Below are 18,469 nucleotides of genomic sequence, written 5' to 3'. Positions count from 1 at the left end.
CTGCTGCGTGAGTCTCTTATTAAAGGATTTTGACAGAAAATTTGATAATAAGATGTATTTTTAATTCGATCTGCCTTTTGCTTCAAACACCTGAAAATGTATACACCGAGTATGAGATTTAATTTTGTTTAGCTGTATTTTTTCTTTCTATATAATGTACTTATAATATTATATAACTATACTTGCAAAATTTACTTACAGAATGCAAAAGATATAAACACACGTAGCGGTAAAAAATGACGGGAAGAAACTGAAATTGACGCATCGCGTCAGGGTTTCGTATTTGACAAGCAAGTGCCACCTATTGTCAACGGAAAGAAGCTTGACAAGTCTTACGCATGCGCAGAATATCAAAAGAGCAGACGCTCTCTATTGTCATAATCACAGTCGCGTATGTATGAAATGTCAAAGAAATCGTATATACTCAAGAAGAGAAAAAAAGGAGTTTTCGTAAGTAAACAAAGTAGAACAATATATAGTTTTCTAATCAATTAAAAATATATATCAAAGAAATGCATGTTTATTTGAACAAACACTTTATTTATCGGTTATCTATCCCACAATTTCTTTCATAGCTATCTATATTCCATCTATGATCCTAATCTGAGATCGCAATCTTATCAATCATTATACACATTTATTTATTATCAGACTTGTCATTCAAAGAATTAATAAATTTTTCACTGTAGATTCAAGTTCATCGAATAAACAGTCGTCCAGTCGGCGTAGAGGGAAAATGCCGCTTTGTATTTATCCTGTCAACGCTGCTGGGGTTTCAAAACACGTCCGTCCGCCACTGACAACCACCAGGACACAGACACATGACGTGGCGGACACTGTGACAAGTGGAGTCTCAATCGTTCCGCGCCGCAAACAAATCGCTGTGAAAAACGTCACGCGCGACATGCGTTTCGAGTCTTTCTAATTGTCGCGGAGACATCGTGATCGTTCGCTGGAGATTACGCGAAGGTAAGCATAGGGTACATTATTGCACACACTCGATTCAATTCGAACAGAACGACTCGTTCAAGTCTATTATTATAATTTACGCAATCGCGCGTAAATCTAAATTCAACGTAGTATAATGCTGTAATATGGCACGTGATACACACAAACATATACAAACGCGCGCGAGAGAGCACATTTTTTACAATATTTTGTCTTCATGCTGCTCGACAGGATATGGATCCAGGTATTTAATTGATTAGATTACGTTATGCTTCTCATTTAAGTTGACAAATTAGATGGGAGTGTAGCAGATGCAATTATGTCTATAGAATTTTTATTAAGGACAGAGTATTCTATGCATATGACATCATGTTCGAGTTATGTAAATGTGTAAGAACATGTTTTTTATCAGCATTATCGCAAATTAATGTTTACATTAATACGATAAAAGTATCCTGCTTAATATCCTTCACTTTAAAAATTGTTCATACTTTAAGCAGAGCTTTCATGATTTGAAACATGATATTATGACAGTTTAAAAAAATGTGTAAGCAACATAAAAATAAAATGCATGTAAATGTATATAAAATATGTGCATTTGCATGTACATATTTTATATTGATATTGTTATTATATGCATGTTAAATATCCTGCCATCGCAATGTAAAAATGATGCAATATTGTTGCGACATTAACATGACAAAATAAGGAATTGTTCCTATAATAAATAACAGTAGTATTTTAATATAAATATGTTATATATAAATACATTTTGCTGCTATATAATATTTATATTTTTGGATATCACATAACACATTACCATGAGGAAAGAAAATGGAATTTTATATTTGTTTCAATACTCTTTCTTATATATTCCAAATTAAAACATTTTTGTCACTGATATTCATCTTATCGATTTAATTCTATAAATAAACACTAATCACAAATGTTACAGCTTAACAATTATATAAAATCTTTGTCTAATAATTGTGACACTTTATTTATAAGTTGGCAATTTATTAATTAAATTGTATAATTAAATCACTGAATATAGAAAATGTGGGCAAGGAGGCTATTCTAAAAGTGACAGATTGGTTACGTGGAATTTGGGAAATGAGACGGCGTGCCGGTGGACCAGTTCAACAATGGATTGATGCAATACCAATGCCTACAAAATCGGACCTCACAAACGAATGCCAAGAGCATAACCCAAGTAAACCATTAACACCAACAGAGCCTAAAAACATTCCGTTTCCTAAGGGTTCAAAGCTTCCAAGCATGACTGTATCAGCGCCTATTAATGTTCCTAATTCATCAACAATGAATACACCAATACTTCCAAGGTAATTAAATAAGATTGTAATATTTTTTTTCAAATCCATATCTAATCACGAGTATAATAATATAGTTTCAATTACAGTTCGCTTCCTCATTATAGACTGGCACGTGACGCAAGCTTTCAATCGGATAGCAGTCACTGTAGTAGCATTGAAAGTTTACTTGAATTACGAAAAGCGGATCCGACAGCAATTTTGCTCGATCTTGGTTTTGGCGGTTGCGCAACCAGTCCACGGGAGACCGATCCAGTCTCTCGCATTCCTAAAAGGTTCCTTCAACCATCTACGTTACAAGGCATTGCTATAAATGACTTTCTTAAGCAACAACAAGAGTCTAGTGAATCTTTTGATTCAGTATCTTTAGGATATAGAGGCCTAACAGGTAAGATTGATTTTTCAGCAATAGCACACTACAACAAAATATACAATTTGTCTTTGTAGAAACAAAGATAGAAATAATTTTAAATGTATCAATATCAGCTTATAAGCAGATGCTTTTTCAGATGAAAAAATAATATGTGTGAAATACAGCAGCGTCTTTTTTATAATGTTAATTAATAATCATTAAATTGATATTTTTGGGTATAAGATAAATCTTTTTTGTAAATATATAGCATGACAATTTTGTAGGAAGCAATAGCGCATTATACACATCTACACGCGTCCGACAGCGCAGATACTCGGGACCAAGTAATTTTGTAAGTCTCGCGTGAAAATTAGTAGGCAAAAAATGTTTTGATGTGTGTACACTTTAATTGAATTTATTTAGAAGTACTGTTTTGTTTTGTACTATAATAGTTTTTATTTCGGTAAACATTTTATAGCTTCTTATTTTTGCTCACATTGCTTTTTATATAAATGTAAGGGCCATCAATGCGCGTTTTGCTATTTTATCTAAAAGTTTATGATGTTATTTGGGTTTTATTATATATACATATATATATTTTTTTTTATTATATTGTGAAAAAACGCTTTTAGAATTTCAAGGCGCTCAGTAGTAATCATATATGCATAATATTATATTTTATCAAATTGTAGACATGCAATAAAGCTATATGTGACATTTTTTATTTAATTTGCATGTTAATATATGCAAAAATAAATATAATAATGCATGTTAAAAAGAGTACAGATTTAAAATGTGATTTATTAGCATTAGAGTTTAATGAATGTCTTTTGTTGTCATTTATATTGTGTGTAAAGTAGGAATAGATTTTTTTCAAATTGTGTGTAATAATCCTTTTTAAAAATATTCAGTTGTGATATATAAACTACTAATAGAGTTTTATAATTATTATTTACGTAAACTATTATTCTTGTTTTGTATATTCTGTATATTTCAACTTATAGTATTTCATTATTTTAAATTATATATATTATCTATTCAGTATATTATCTATAAATTATATATATTATATATATTATATATATATCTATTCAGCTCGATAACAATTACTGTGATTGACTATAATATTAAATATATGCAGCAAGATATATTTTATAATTTTTTTACTTTTATATTTTTAAAAGGATCACCCTATGTAGCTCCATCAGAAATTGTGCAAAAAATTATGGAACGTTTGCGAGAAAACGAAAGCCATGAAGTGGATACAAATTCATATAATTATGAGTCATACAGTCCATTACATCAAAATCCTGCAAGACTTTCTGTGCTGTCTCCTGATAACAGGCAGTTCTTGGAACAGCCACGTTCCAAGAGTCCTGATATGCGCAACAAACGTATGATTATAGGTAAATAAGAATTTTGGTGCGAATAATTTGTCCTAATATTCAGTTTATATGTGCATTATTATTCCTCAAATATCGAGTCAAATGTCTTTTGCAGGACAAAAATCGTTTGCTTTCGGATGCGACGGAAATTTAATTGAAATACCTTCTAATGATACAAATCTTGCGTCCAATGACACAATAGATAGTGATAATAGTTTATTGGATGTTAGTGAATCTCCCATAGAATTAAAACAATCATCTTTAGAAGAAAGTATAACGTTCGAACATCGGTATTTTTCGAAAAATGACAAGAAACTGACAAAACAATTATCATTTGATGATACTATCGATTTTTCCAACAGTATTGATGACCAATTATTAAAAGACAATCGGGAGATCGCGAATAGCTTGAATATTGCTCAAGATGGCACAAATGTAGATAATAACAAGCAGGAAGATAATCTATTCGATACAACTCCTAAATGTGGAAAACATGAATTTCTTGATGTTCGAAGAGCTAGCGACGGATCGTATGATATTTCTTTGGAAAAAAAAGTATTTGAAGGAAAACGAAGATTTAGCGATGGCACGATGTGCCCTATTGAAAGCCAAAGTTCGAAATGCACGTTAATACAGAAGAGAAGAAGTTTTAAAAGACAGTCCAGAGTATGTGATACAACTGCAATCCATCATTGTGAATCTATTCAGTCTAGTGTACCAAATGCGATATTTGAATGTAACATAGGCAATGAAGAGGAAGCATCTGATGACGTAACTAACAGTACACATCAACTAAAAACGCTGAAAACATTTGAGTCGACCGAAGATGAAGATCTACAACTAAAAGATACGGAATTATTTAGAAAACCTAATGATATACCTTCAGTAGCGAATATTAGTGAAGCTATCAACAAACTAGAACGCTTAGAATCTACAGAATCAAATGCGGCATCGAGTGTTTCTTGTATGCAAGATAATCCAACTTGTAGCAAAGGTAAGATTTGTGTAGACTGTAAGCGAGGTAAGAACTGTTCGGATTGTTGCCATCATGTCGACAAACGGAAATATTGGAAGAAGATGAAAAAAATTATGCGAGAAAATAAAAAATTAGAGGATATGCTAGCAAAAAGTAGGAGAGAAGTGGCGGAAATTCGTGATATGCTAAGTAGCGTTTTATCAGTCAGAATGGAACTAGGATTTTAAATAGATTATTAAACTTTCCACTTGCTGTTGTTTGATAAAAAAGAAAAATGATTAGCTGTGTAGTTATATGACCTTGTGATATAGTTAAATATGTGTGTATCAGGGTAAAGAATTGATACTTCATAAAGTAGAATTTTAATATTTTGTGAATCTATATATTCTTCTACTTTAAAAATCTTAAATATTTTCGACGCTCACATTTTATAAGACACTATTAACAGATATTTCTATAATATGTATGCATAAAATAATCACTTTTTAAATACCTATTTTTAATTAACATCAACAAAAAAGAAAACAAATATGATATATTTAATTACTTCTGTACTAAATATTCTATAAAAATTACAAAAAAAATCCTTGTATATATATTTGCATCTCTATTTATAATTCATATATTTTTTACATATTTAGTTTGATACAAATTATAAATAAAGATGAAAATGTTGTTACATACAGATTTTATTTAACATATTGAACACTGACACATGGTCAGACAAAATACGACAGATTTGCCATTATAATATTTTGTTCGATATGTGTTAATATGATGATTAAAATAAATGTAACTTTAACAATTATGAGGTAAATTAATATATCAAATTAAATTTATACTAACAGTATTTCAGAACTGATTGAGAGTAAAAGAATTCTTTTGCAATATACATTTAGGTAGAAATTAAAAGGGCAATATTAATTCATGTAAGATCTATCGATTTTTGAGACATCACGTTTAAACTTTTTCAAAATGTCAATATTGACTTTAACTAAAACTTTTGTAAACTCTATCCCAAAGAAGTTATTCAAGATGGCTGCGTTTATTTTTTTATCTCCATTATATATTCTAATCATCATATTGTGATGTGACTTGTATTCTTTTTGAAAAAAAAGAAAATCCTAAGTGTATGCACTTGTCAAAATATGTATTCCCAGATCACGCTTAATATACTCATTAAGTTTGAGATATCAAGTTTATCACTTTGTAATTTTGTTTGTTAATTGAATATTATTTCGTATTCTAGTACATAATTAGAAAGCTATAATAATACGTTAGTTTTATCTTGTTCATGTTTGATGATGTCTGTATAGTTTATTTATGTATATTTTAATCATATGTACAATAACACAAAGGAGATAATTATATGTAAGAGGTGAGAGTATACAATGTGACTATATAGGCATAATTGGAGTAATAATGAAAGTTTGATACTTTCGTCAATTTTTTAATGATTACAATCACAATAAGTTTTGATCACAACAAAATGCTGGTCATTCTGTACTTTGCAAAAAGAATTTTAGATCTAGTCTTTTACAATTACTATCAACACACAGTGATAACATATCTAACTAATAATTATAAATTCTTTATCTCTTTCCCTTACATCATAAGGGAATATATCAAGATAAAGAATTTTAAAAAGCAATTCATGATTATTTGGATATCAGTTATTGAGAATTAATTTATGCTGCCATATTACAGTACTTCTTGAATATTGATATGTTTACACAAATCATACATCATAGTTATATAGAGATAATTTATACATTTATTTAGCTTTAATCTAACATGGATAACAATCAATAACTGATATATTAGAAAAAATCTTCGACTTATACAGAAATAAGCAAATATTCAAAATAATTTAAATTATACAAATAATTGATATTTTAATGAAAAAAGCAAGTTCTCCGTATTGTATTCATATAATTTTAGAATAAAATCAAACAATGAGGTATTCTATCACAATCGACCAAATATATAAATTTATTTAATAACTAAATATATTTATATATAAAAATTATTTGGGCAGGAACAGAAAAAAATATTAGATATATTAAATTAATATTATATATACATATATGTATATATAATGAAATGTATAAGTCTGTCCATTTTTTTTACTTGATGCTTAAAATTCTAACATCAATTGGAAGTTTATCTGATATTTTATTAAATACAATTTTATTCAATTTTTCTTAGGTCATAATGTCATCACTTAATAAAGAAAACTGCATTTTATTTTGTTACAAAACACGACAAAATTATAATTAATATAGAGATACAAGCCTATTCAATCAAATAGATTCGATACAAATCAAAAACTTTGGAACACTATCAACTTTCATTTATATAACAAACTTTATATTAATAAACATCCATATCATATATAATAAATTAGTATTATGTATCTATATTTTCTGTTTTTTTTTTTGCATAATATATATCAAGTGTGATGAAATCCAAATAAGATATGTACTATTTATACAAGATACACAGAAACTAGACTTATACTAACGTAAAATATAGGAGCATCGTAGAAATAAAGTACAATGTAAAATGTACAATTGTGGGAGCACTCAATAAATATTTACCACAATTGAGTTTCATTTTTTTCCCTTTTTTTTGTGTTATCTATGCTTCATATCTATCAGATTTATCAGCTAAACACACTGTTTATTTATAACACTTTAGAAATAAATCGTCTATATTATAAAATATTCAAGATCCATTTTAAGTTTCTTATTTAAGTCGTCATAAATGTCATCACAAAAGTATGGTTACAAAAATACTTATAAATTGATGTTATATAACACAACTTTATAGATATACATAAGATCGAATATTTAAAATAACAAAATACGATTAATTGATAAACGTAAATGTTATTTTTTATATAATTGATCTTTTACATAAAGTTAAAAAAAAAAAATAAATACGATTTGCTCAATTACTGGAAGTGTTTCCTAGTTTTTGTTATATCTTAAGATTAAGTGATACACACAAGAACTGGCCTAGCGTCGCCCGTAGCAGTTATGGGAACCATAATATAAAAATTATCTGTGAGCCTCTTATTATATCGCGTGAATATTAACTGGTATTCTTTTCTAGTTTTTGATTCAAAAAGAGATAGTATAATCATATCTATATAATTATATAATTATCATATATATATGATATATATGTGTGTGTGTGTGTATATATATATATATATATATATATATATAATTATAATTATATATATAATTTTATATTTTACCTTATATTCATTTAACTTGCCTCAATATTTACGGCATTTTTTTTTATAATTCTGCAATATTCTGTAATTCTGAAACGTTTTTATTTTCTTGCTATAACAAGGGATTTAAAGGTTCCACTTGTCTCTGTCTAAGGGCACGCTTAAAATGGCCACATAGGTCACAAGGCCAATGTTGTATCTGTAAAATAGTTTAAATTATGAGTAGATGAACAGTGACATTATAAAATAAAATTTAACCAACATGCATTCATTATATTAGATAACATTAATTTCTGTCAAAGACATAAAACTTTTATAAATCATCAGGTGTTACATTTACTAAATTCTGTAAATATGATGCATGTTTGCGAGTAGCTTTATTGGTAATTGAAGCTCACACACAATCTGTCAGAGGTATCAATTATAGCTAAAGCTACCTTCAATAATAAACTCAGAACCATGGTCCATCCAATCTTATATTTTAAATATGAACCTGCTACAATACCATGTCATAAACTTCATCCATGTGTACGTGTAAACTGTAAATAAATTTCGTGGATAGTGTACATGTTGAGATGTGGATGTTTTATTTTTTTTCTTCCTTAGCATATGTTTCCTTAGAATGTATATAAACAAATAAGAGCAAACACTCGATCTAATTTAGTCTTCTTTATCATCCCTGAAATTGACAAAAAAATTTTATTAATTATTGCAACATTATACAAATTTTTTTGAATACAATCACACACCTTACAACTTCTTGTTGCGTTGGATCAAAATGAAGCTCAACAATTGTTTCTTGTCTACTTTGCACTTTAAAAGACACCTGAACTGCTATGTAATTGTCTTTGTTATTAACTTGCCATCCAGAATACTGAAATAAAATACAAGAAACATTGACAGAAATTGTTTACACTTATAAATATAATTTATGCAAAGTCACATCATTTAATATCAATTTATGTAATCAAGTCAAGATTCAACAAGTGATGGAAAATATTTTCAATTCTAAGTTAAGTACTTACTGTCGTTGTGCTTTTGTACAGTACTTTTCCATCTTCCTCAAAAGGTAAAAACTTTTGAAGTAGTGCCTTTCCATCTATCCTCCACAAGGTTGGATAAGAGCTCGATTCATCAGACTTATCCTTACTAGATGACTTACTTTTATTATTTAACTCAGCTTTTGCAAGAACAAACGAACCAGACTGCAAAATAAGAAAAGAGAAATATCACCCACACATAATATTTAAAGGAGATTGTAATTGATTCGATCAATCTTAATGATTTACTGTGTAATCTTTTGGAGCTTCTCCTGATTCATTGAAACTGTTGTCATCAGAATCATCATCTTCCTCTTCTTCCTTATCATCATCATCTTTCTTAGAACGTCTTTTCTTTTTTGGTTTTTTCCCTGTATCAGAATCTGATTCCTCATCTTCTTCTTCATCTTCCTCTTCATCCTCATCTTCCTCTTCTTCATCTTCCTCTTCAGAATGATGTCGCTTTTTTGCTGTTCCTCTCTGCGGCCTTATTTTAGTACCGCTCTATGAAAAACCAGAAGTAGTATTAGATTAAAATATATATATTAATTTTATATTTTATTTTATATTATTTTTATATTATTATTTGTATTATTTTTTATTATATTTTTATATTTATTTTATATTATATTAATATATATTATATATATGTATATCAATAATATATTAATTTGCAATAATTTATGTATATATTTTATGAACTAATCAAGAAAAATGTTTCAAAAATAAAAATAACATCTTTATTACATATATTTTTTCCCGTACATGTATACTTGAAGTTCTAAGAATGAATTAATACAGAATTATACTACTGACGAGTAACAGTACCTCGTCAGTGATTATACACAAGATATGTGTTAATTTGAAAAATGCGCGCCCGACGCCGGCTCGTTCCGGCTGGTTCCGGCTTTGACAAGCGCCGCGAATCGGCGCCACTTGCCGGCCGGCGAGGACGGCGGACGCGGAAAATGCGGAGAGAAGACCGGGGGAGAGAAAAACGAGATGAGCCGGAAGGAGAAACGGCCATATACCTCGAAATATACGCTCTAACAGCGCGGGCTCGTCGCCGTGCGGAAAATCGTTCGGCGAGAACTCGCGAGACGTCTCGACGCGGAATCGCGCCGGAAATCCGGCGAGAGATGCGCGCGAGGATATACCTTACGTTTCTCTCGGCGGCGGCGCCGACACGAGGATGAGGGAGTCACCCGTTAACGCCTCGTTTCGATCGTATACTTTGCTCCGAGACGCGACTGATCGACGCGACAAATGAAATTAATTATTAAATATTTGACAGATCGAGGAGAGACGAACGATATTTTTTTTCCACCCCCACGTCCGAGCGTTAGCGTCCGATCAGCGAGATGCCGAGTCCGAAATGTCGGACAAAGCGTCTCCGACAAGCGTTTCGTCGCGGAAGAATCGCGATTCCGAGAGGGAAGACGATTATGATATCTGTCATCTGTCATTCGAGCGTAAATTCGAAGGAGAAATCGAGAGACCACATGGCGTGGATTTTATTCTTCTTACCTCCTGCTCCGGGCTCGGGGATCCATTCCTCTTCGGAGGCGCCCTCGACCTCCGGATCGTCCGGGTCGTCCACCTCGTAATCGTCCTCGTCCGAGACGTCCTTGATCTTCTTCATGTTGCCTTTGCGAGGAATGGTTGTCGATGTTGCGATATACGGGCCGCGAAAACACGCCGAAAACACCGTTGCGAAAAGTCGCGAGGAGAGAACACGACGTGCACGAGATCGCAAACAATATGGCGGTCGGTAAGGGAGAAGGGGAAGGAACGCTGAGCGCTCTTTATTATCGCGAACTCACGGACGGCGTGGCGCCGCGGCTGCGGAGACGCTCTCCCGATGGCGCCACCTGTCAACCTACAGCTGCGCTTTTATTTTGGCGGGAAGCGGGAAGGAATCTCTCCTTTTCCGATTCTCCATTATTCTCCATTTGCAGGCGATCACATATAGCCTCTTCTATATAGGTATGTATATTTTATAAAATGATCTTGAAATATATTAAAATCCAGCGATATAATAAATATATCTTATAACGAATAATATTCGATAATTTTTATATCTCATAACAAAATGAGCTACCGCGAAAGGGAATAGTAACCTCTCCGGCTCTTCGCCATTCGCATGCGATTATTTGGTGGAACTCCCGGCGTTTTTATATGCGTATGTATACTTCATAAAATTAGTATTGGGATATTGGGATAGTATAAAATCAAGCAGGGAGATAGAAGGCTCTCTCATAGCCATGAGTATCTTAATAAATTTTCGATATAATTATATATAAGAAGATAACTTTATCTCCTTCGACTACTCCATTTTTCCATTTTATATATGATCACATTTATTGAAGGAATTTCCGGCATCTTCATATACACACACACACACACACACACGCACGCACGCACGCACGCACACTCACACACACACACATATATATATATATATATATATTTCTCACTAGGAAAATATATAATAATTATTTAATAATTATTTATTCCTTTTTGCGGTATATATAGAGGTTATATCTTATAAGATAATTATCAAGATATTTATATTACTATGAGTATATATATATATATATATATATATATATATATATATACACACACACACACACACACACACACACACACACACACACACACATATATATATATATATATATATATATATATATAGATGTATACCAAATATATACACTTTATAAAATAATATATTAGAATATTAAAATTGAGCAGGAGGAAGAAAGCTCTCTTTCATAGCAATATAAACATATATCTTGATAATTATCTTATAAGAAGCGATAACCTATAAAAAATAGAAATGTTATCGGTCGATTCGACCAATTCGATAATATCGAATCGACGTCATCGATTCGACTGTGATTTCGCGAAAAGGAAGCAACTTCCCATTTACACGTATACGCGATTACATTTAGAAGGAACTTCCGGCGTCTTCATGCATATGTATGTATATATATATTTTATAAAATAGTCTTGGAATATTAGTAAAATTGAATAGGAAAGAAAGAAGGCTCTCTCTCACATATAACAATAAGTATTTTAACAAATAAATATTCGTTGGTTATGTTATACATAAAGAGCTACCGCGAAAAGGCCGAAAGCAACCTCTCTCGACTCTTCTTTTGCAGATATGCAAAATATCATATGACATTTGACCTTACTTCCGGCGTCTTCATGCGTATATACATATAGGTATGTCAATATATATGCGAGTATATTTGATGAAATGAAAAATTAATATTTAGATATGCTATTATATATTACTCTTTTTGTAAAAATGTAAATAATTATTACTGAATTAATTTTTATCTGTAGATATATTGGATATTATGTTAATGATTTATTGCATATTCACATATGCTTAATTGTCTTTCTTATTATTCAAAGATAATGTATATATATATATATATATATATATATATATATATATATATATACTTAATATATTAAAATCCTATATATATAATAACAAATTTATAATACACAAAACGCGTTTGCGTAATAATTATTTAATAATTAGATATACGTTGTCAAGTAACAGAATTGACATATGCAATATCCTCATCTCTACATGAATGCTTTGATTGTTAATAATTTTTTGGATTTGTATGGTTTTCCAGGTCGGGTCGATATGGGGGTTGACGCATGCGCCGACATTCATGCGTCGAGACGTTCCCTCAGTACTTTCGACAGCGACGATATCAACGAAAAGCTTGGTAGAGGGTAAGCAACGAACGGACAACGTGATTGCGTGGAAAGAAAATGTTCGAGCTTTATGGTGTCGGTAAGGATGGCATGGTTTATCGGTCCCCGCCCCCGAGAAGAAAAGAAGTCGACATCCTGGAGGTAGATATAGAACACGACGAACGTTATTAAAAATCCCTCGTTAATTATATTGGTCTCAAAAGCTTCCTTATAATTGCCCTATCGAGGGTCTCTCCTGAGAACATCCACTGAAATATATAATTTAGGGTACACAAACAGATATACATACTATACATATACCATCTTTAGGATCTTTATTTATTAAAAAAAGAAAAACATATATACGAAACAGAGAATATAGCCAATTTTAACTATATATATTTCCAAAATAAATTATTTATTTATTTGATTGTAAAAAGAAATTGAGAGTAATATAACCACAACCATGTGTTTTATAAAGAAATATGTTTTCAAAATATCTATATTAAGAATTTGTCGAATTATTTTTAAATTTTATTAATAATTTTGAAAGCCTTTAATCTGAGAATAAAAAAATAATTATTATACATAAAAGAAATGAGTTTTTTAAAAACTAAGATTTTATATGTGTGATTAAGATATTTGTAAAAATTGAAAATATTTTAAAAATATTTCACTATAAGATTATAGAGAATAATATATGTGCTGATAATTTATACATATATAAAGTTCACAAAATAGTGATTCCACGCCAATATTATTTTTATAACTAAAAAATCAGAGATGTTCTATGCAAAATAGTTTTTGTATTTTTATTTTTTTTTTTTCAAGGCAAACATGTTTTCCTTATGGTATGTATATCTTTCATAACTTACGGGCTATTAATGGCGTAATATGCGACATTCGTGCAACGTGGATAAATAGTTGTGCAACGTTTGCAATCTTAGAATTTACAGACACGACGTTGAAACTACTTTGTAGCTTTGTAAATCAACGTTCTTTTGCAGACTTGCCTACAACTCTCTTCACCAGAACTCATGAGAAAATTGCCCAACGGCGATGCACTTCACCACATCAAGGACACGGGTGTTTCGACTTCCTTTAACAAGGCTAAAGAACCGCTAAGAGAGAGCAGTGAGTGAATTTTTCAAAACCATACATTGCAAAATTTAAAATATCCGAAAATTGTATTCGCCTCCATAAAATTTTATTTTATTTTCTCCTCTAAAATTATCAATTTATTTTAATTATAAAATGTAGAGAAAACATATTGTATATACATATTGTATAATATATATATATATATATATATATATATATATATATATATATATATATACATATATCTTTCTCTTGTTTTTATATTGGAACTTAACAAAACATGTATTTTGAATAATTAATTTTTTCTAACAAAAAGACGAATACTTAAATATCATTTCTAAACAAAATTCTAAGAGTTAGTTAATTAAAATAGATTTTTTATATTTATGTAACTTTTATATTTATGTAACTTGATGTTATGTGCTAACGATTTTATAATTACTATATAATATATTAACACAAGAGGAACGATTATATTGCATAAAAAGAGCATAAAAAATGTACTGTTTAATCAGATTAATATAGATTTAATTCCATTATTGTATCGATATGCTTTCTCGCGATTATTTTATGATTCCGCGACGTTTCCGATGACCGAATCCGTTTATTTTCTCCAATTTCGCACGTCAACAAATTTGCTTACATAAAGCTCTCTACGAGCGAAGAAGAGAAGTCATCGAGTGATGAGAAATGACGAGTGTGGCGAGACGTGACGAGCAATTTGATATGATTTCTATTTACGGCTCGACGATCTTCTCGATTACATCGCGTATTCGATGTCGGCAGCAGAGACGGCAGATCGAAGTTTCGGTTACAGCGATTTCACGTACGAATAGATACGATTTACGCTCGGCTAATCTTCCCGATTGAAGATGATTTTGCTTTGATTGTTTCATTGATTCTGTTCTCTAGTTTGTTGTCGATAAATATGTACAGGGATTATAGATACTAATGCTAATTTAATGTAAAATAAAATACAATACCATACAAATATAAAAATAATCGAAAATGCAAATTTTATACAATTTCTAATATCCGACAATATTGTAGGACGAAGTGCTGTAAGAAGATGGGTGGTAATGACTGGATTCTTCTTCCTCGGATGTGCCTTAGTGGCTGGAGTAGGTCTGCCTCTCGCTTTGGAACTTCGAAGCTCTCACTTGTTGGAAGCCAGATTGCAGGTGGTCCGAAGAATGCTCTCAGAAATTCCTCTGATTGATGGGTAACAATTGTTTATATATAAATTATATATAAATAATTTTATATATAAATTAATAAAAAATAATAGATGTAAAAGTTTTTTATGTATATTATTTGAAAGATCTAAAATCAGCTTGTTCTTAATTTGATATTGAAATTCACATAATAAAATAATAATACTGGATCTCCACACCTATTATATTTTGCACGAATTCTTTGGCAGGCATAACGACTTTGCCTGGAATCTGCGCAAGCACAGCGGCAGTACGAAGTTGGGTAATTTCCCCTTTGACGAGGATTTGTCACGCAATGCCAGTTGGGGTCCGCAGTGGCAAACCGATCTGATTCGTCTGGAACAGGGAATCGTTGGCGCTCAATTCTGGTCGGCCTATGTGCCATGTGAGGCGCAATTCCTCGACGCCGTGCAACTCACCCTGGAACAGATCGACATCGTGCGCAGACTCACGTCGCGTTACCCCAAACGGATCAGGCTGGTGACGACGAGCGGTGAGCTGGAGAACGCGCACCGAGACGGAGTAATCGCCAGCCTAGTAGGGATAGAGGGTGGTCACAGCATCGGCACTTCCATGGCGGTGCTGAGGAGCTTTCATCGGCTAGGCGCGCGCTACATGACCCTGACTCATAAGTGCAACACGCCATGGTAAGTTCGGCCGCCGCGTCGGAAGAACGACGTCTTTATGCGCGTATGGAACGTACAATCGGCGAGAAGGAATAACTCTTGGTAGAGCAAATTGGTATTTTCTACTACTAGCTAATGTATATGCTTCTCCATTGTCGAGTTTCATTGCGGTTTATTTTAAACTATTTGATACATCCTGAAAGGTTACATAAGTCTTATTTCGCAATTAAATCAGTATAAGTTATGTAAAAAAAATTATACGGAATAAATCTCGGAAGAAAATAATGTATAACGTAGCTTTTGAATGCGTCATTTAAGTTGTTTGATTCGAAATATGTTTGAGATTCTAACTATCTATCCAATTGTCACTTTTGATATATTTAATCCTTCAAATATTTTTTTCAAGGATTTCAATTAAAATACTTTAATTGAAATGGTTTATTTGAAAAAAATATAAAACAAACATCTCTCGATTAAGAGTTTCTTAAATGATATTTTTCATTATTTGAGTAATATATTACGTAATTTTTGACAAAGGAACATTCTAAATCTGTCCAGCCTAATTTGATTTTTTTCGTAAATATAAGTAAATCTTATTTCTACATAAAGCCTTTCTCTCATTACAGATATTTTTTTGAGTTAAAGAATTTTAATTGTATTCATTTTTTATGAATCTTTAATTTGACAATCGAATCAGATGATTGATTTCGATTTTCAGGGCGGACTCATGTTCCGTTGATGATCCAAACTCGGACGCACCCTCTGATTTTCACAACGATGGCCTCTCGCCATTCGGCAAAGCAGTTGTTCGAGAGCTGAATCGACTCGGGATGCTCGTGGACCTCTCTCACGTCTCGGTGAGAACGATGAGGGATGCTCTTGCGGTGACAAAGGCACCAGTAATATTCTCGCATAGTGCTGCCAAAGCACTCTGCAATTCCTCGAGCAACGTTCCGGACGACATACTACGAAATTTGGTAAGAAATAAAAATAATATTTTCGAGAAAAGAATATTTTGATTATAGAGTTTGCTGTTAAACGCGTGAAATCTGTATAAACACTAGATAAATGAAGATACAGAATTAAATCGGTCTGTTTAATTTTACAGGATTTTTTACCAAGCGTTGATTTTTTATTTATTTTAATTTCTAAAAAATAAATTTTTTACTTAAATATACACGCTTATCCGTTTAAAAAAAGAATTGTTAATTATTTCACCGGAACCAAAGATTATTTTTAATGTAACACTATTATGCAAGTTACGTAGAATGACATAATATTTGTTCGAAGATTAATCACGCGACTTTCATCTCTATTACTATTCTAGTCTCTCAACGGTGGTCTGGTTATGGTCAGTTTCGACAGCGCACATTTGAGCTGTGGTGATAAGGCCTCTATGTATGATATCATAGGTGTGTAAGCAAAGTAGTGAGAAACATCAAAAAGATGATAACATCAAAATAGTAGTTAAACATCAAAAACTTAGAGATAAAAGACGAAATCCAAACCTAACGACGCGCTCGCGTGTCTTTTTTTACAGCTCACATCAATCACATAAGACGAATAGCTGGCGTGAATCACGTGGGTCTTGGCGCTGGTTACGATGGAATATTGAGGTAATTATAAAGACTTGCCAATATTATCATATCGTTATCATTCATAATGTAACTCGACGATATAATCATTTCCAAGGATATTACGTAAGATTAATTCTTTAATAGTTTTCCGAGTAACAGTTACGACGGTAGTTATTTAAAAATATTCTCTTATTTATTTCTTATTTACGATTAGTTAATTGAAGTATTCAAATATTCATTTATACAATCAGACTAATAATTTTGAGAGATTATTTAGAGAGGTTTATATTTGGCTAGATGAAAAATATTGTGAAAACTATATTTTTATTGCATTATATGTATGATATACATATATCTGTAACGATGAAAGTACAGACTTCAAATGGACCTAAGTGATAAAGGTGATTAAAGCAAGTATTGCACGTATTCAGACCACCAACAGAATTGCCGGACGTTTCCGGTTACCCCTTGCTGTTGGCCGAGCTGACTAGAGATCGTAGATGGTCCGCGACGGATATAAAGAAACTGGTGGGCGGAAATTTGTTGCGCGTTCTTAAAGAAGTGGAGAATCATGCGGCGACTCTTTCGCACCAGTTTCCGGCTGAGGAATGGATTTCTCAGGAACTCATCGAGGACAGCGCCTATTGCAGATATCACGACGCGTAAGAGGCGTCCACGACTATTTTCGACGTACGACGTTGTTACTTCAATTCTACGAGTCGTTCTCTCGCTAAAAAAGTACGCACTTTAAACTGTATATCATCTTTGTACCTGGAACGCTCTCTTTAACTGTTTTACATTTTTAATAAAATAGCGATAGATCTCCGGTACTCCGATAAAATTCCTTGTCTTTTTCAGCCCACGTACAGTCAAATTATATAATTCTAACAAGTAAAAGAAAATTTCTTTACCTGAAATCCTACATTGCATATATATTAGAATTTAGTCG

General features: G+C 31.7%; 3 protein-coding genes across 10 annotated transcripts; 2 read left to right on the top strand and 1 right to left on the bottom strand.

The window, feature by feature from the left end:
• Window positions 1-215: 215 nt before the first annotated feature.
• On the top strand, window positions 216-8,109 carry olf186-M (Ki-ras-induced actin-interacting protein-IP3R-interacting domain olf186-M). Of its 3 annotated transcripts, none has more exons than XM_085484204.1 (7): window positions 216-450; window positions 690-969; window positions 1,180-1,192; window positions 2,003-2,291; window positions 2,369-2,667; window positions 3,816-4,037; window positions 4,132-8,109. In XM_085484204.1, the coding sequence occupies exons 3-7, from the start codon at window positions 1,183-1,185 to the stop codon at window positions 5,217-5,219; spliced, it is 1,908 nt and encodes a 635-aa protein (XP_085340330.1). In that variant the 5' UTR covers window positions 216-450; window positions 690-969; window positions 1,180-1,182; the 3' UTR covers window positions 5,220-8,109. The 3 variants fall into 3 exon arrangements, with proteins under 3 accessions (XP_085340330.1, XP_085340331.1, XP_085340332.1); XM_085484205.1 differs by having other exon boundaries at window positions 217-450; window positions 2,387-2,667; XM_085484206.1 differs by lacking the exon at window positions 1,180-1,192 and having other exon boundaries at window positions 218-450.
• LOC114933485 (uncharacterized) lies at window positions 6,404-11,066 on the bottom strand. Its single transcript, XM_085484213.1, has 5 exons — window positions 10,807-11,066; window positions 9,526-9,782; window positions 9,262-9,441; window positions 8,986-9,110; window positions 6,404-8,915 (listed from the first exon to the last, which is right to left on the bottom strand). Exons 1-5 carry the CDS (start codon window positions 10,916-10,918, stop codon window positions 8,897-8,899), a joined length of 693 nt encoding a protein of 230 aa, XP_085340339.1. The 5' UTR covers window positions 10,919-11,066; the 3' UTR covers window positions 6,404-8,896.
• Window positions 11,067-11,196: 130 nt separating this feature from the next.
• LOC114933483 (dipeptidase 1) lies at window positions 11,197-18,192 on the top strand. 6 transcript variants are annotated; one of them, XM_085484208.1, is made up of 10 exons: window positions 11,197-11,262; window positions 12,447-12,510; window positions 12,939-13,164; window positions 14,010-14,136; window positions 15,154-15,325; window positions 15,527-15,964; window positions 16,662-16,920; window positions 17,271-17,355; window positions 17,484-17,559; window positions 17,952-18,192. In XM_085484208.1, the coding sequence occupies exons 3-10, from the start codon at window positions 13,081-13,083 to the stop codon at window positions 18,184-18,186; spliced, it is 1,476 nt and encodes a 491-aa protein (XP_085340334.1). In that variant the 5' UTR covers window positions 11,197-11,262; window positions 12,447-12,510; window positions 12,939-13,080; the 3' UTR covers window positions 18,187-18,192. The 6 variants fall into 6 exon arrangements, with proteins under 6 accessions (XP_085340334.1, XP_085340333.1, XP_085340337.1 ...); XM_029306101.2 differs by lacking the exon at window positions 11,197-11,262 and adding an exon at window positions 12,191-12,261; XM_085484207.1 differs by lacking the exon at window positions 12,447-12,510 and having other exon boundaries at window positions 11,198-11,262.
• Window positions 18,193-18,469: the final 277 nt, after the last annotated feature.

Source organism: Nylanderia fulva, unplaced genomic scaffold (assembly GCF_048542155.1).
Source record: "Nylanderia fulva isolate GAGA-0341 unplaced genomic scaffold, ASM4854215v1 Scaffold3, whole genome shotgun sequence".
Lineage (NCBI taxonomy): Eukaryota > Metazoa > Arthropoda > Insecta > Hymenoptera > Formicidae > Nylanderia > Nylanderia fulva.
This window is presented reverse-complemented; position numbering and strand designations above follow the sequence as displayed.

Bases quoted from the DNA above. Each gene is read 5' to 3' on its own strand.
- olf186-M (XM_085484204.1), top strand. The intron at 2,292-2,368 runs GTAATTAAATAA...TTTCAATTACAG, and splicing joins AATACACCAATACTTCCAAG to TTCGCTTCCTCATTATAGAC. The intron at 2,668-3,815 runs GTAAGATTGATT...TATTTTTAAAAG, and splicing joins AGGATATAGAGGCCTAACAG to GATCACCCTATGTAGCTCCA.
- LOC114933485 (XM_085484213.1), bottom strand. From the start codon at position 10,918: ATGAAGAAGATCAAGGACGTCTCGGACGAGGACGATTACGAGGTGGAC. The intron at 9,783-10,806 runs GAGGTAAGAAGA...CTGGTTTTTCAT, and splicing joins GATCCCCGAGCCCGGAGCAG to AGAGCGGTACTAAAATAAGG. The intron at 9,442-9,525 runs GTAAATCATTAA...CTTATTTTGCAG, and splicing joins AAGCTCCAAAAGATTACACA to TCTGGTTCGTTTGTTCTTGC.
- LOC114933483 (XM_085484208.1), top strand. From the start codon at position 13,081: ATGTTCGAGCTTTATGGTGTCGGTAAGGATGGCATGGTTTATCGGTCC. The intron at 15,326-15,526 runs GTAACAATTGTT...ATTCTTTGGCAG, and splicing joins GAAATTCCTCTGATTGATGG to GCATAACGACTTTGCCTGGA. The intron at 17,356-17,483 runs GTGTGTAAGCAA...CTTTTTTTACAG, and splicing joins CTCTATGTATGATATCATAG to CTCACATCAATCACATAAGA.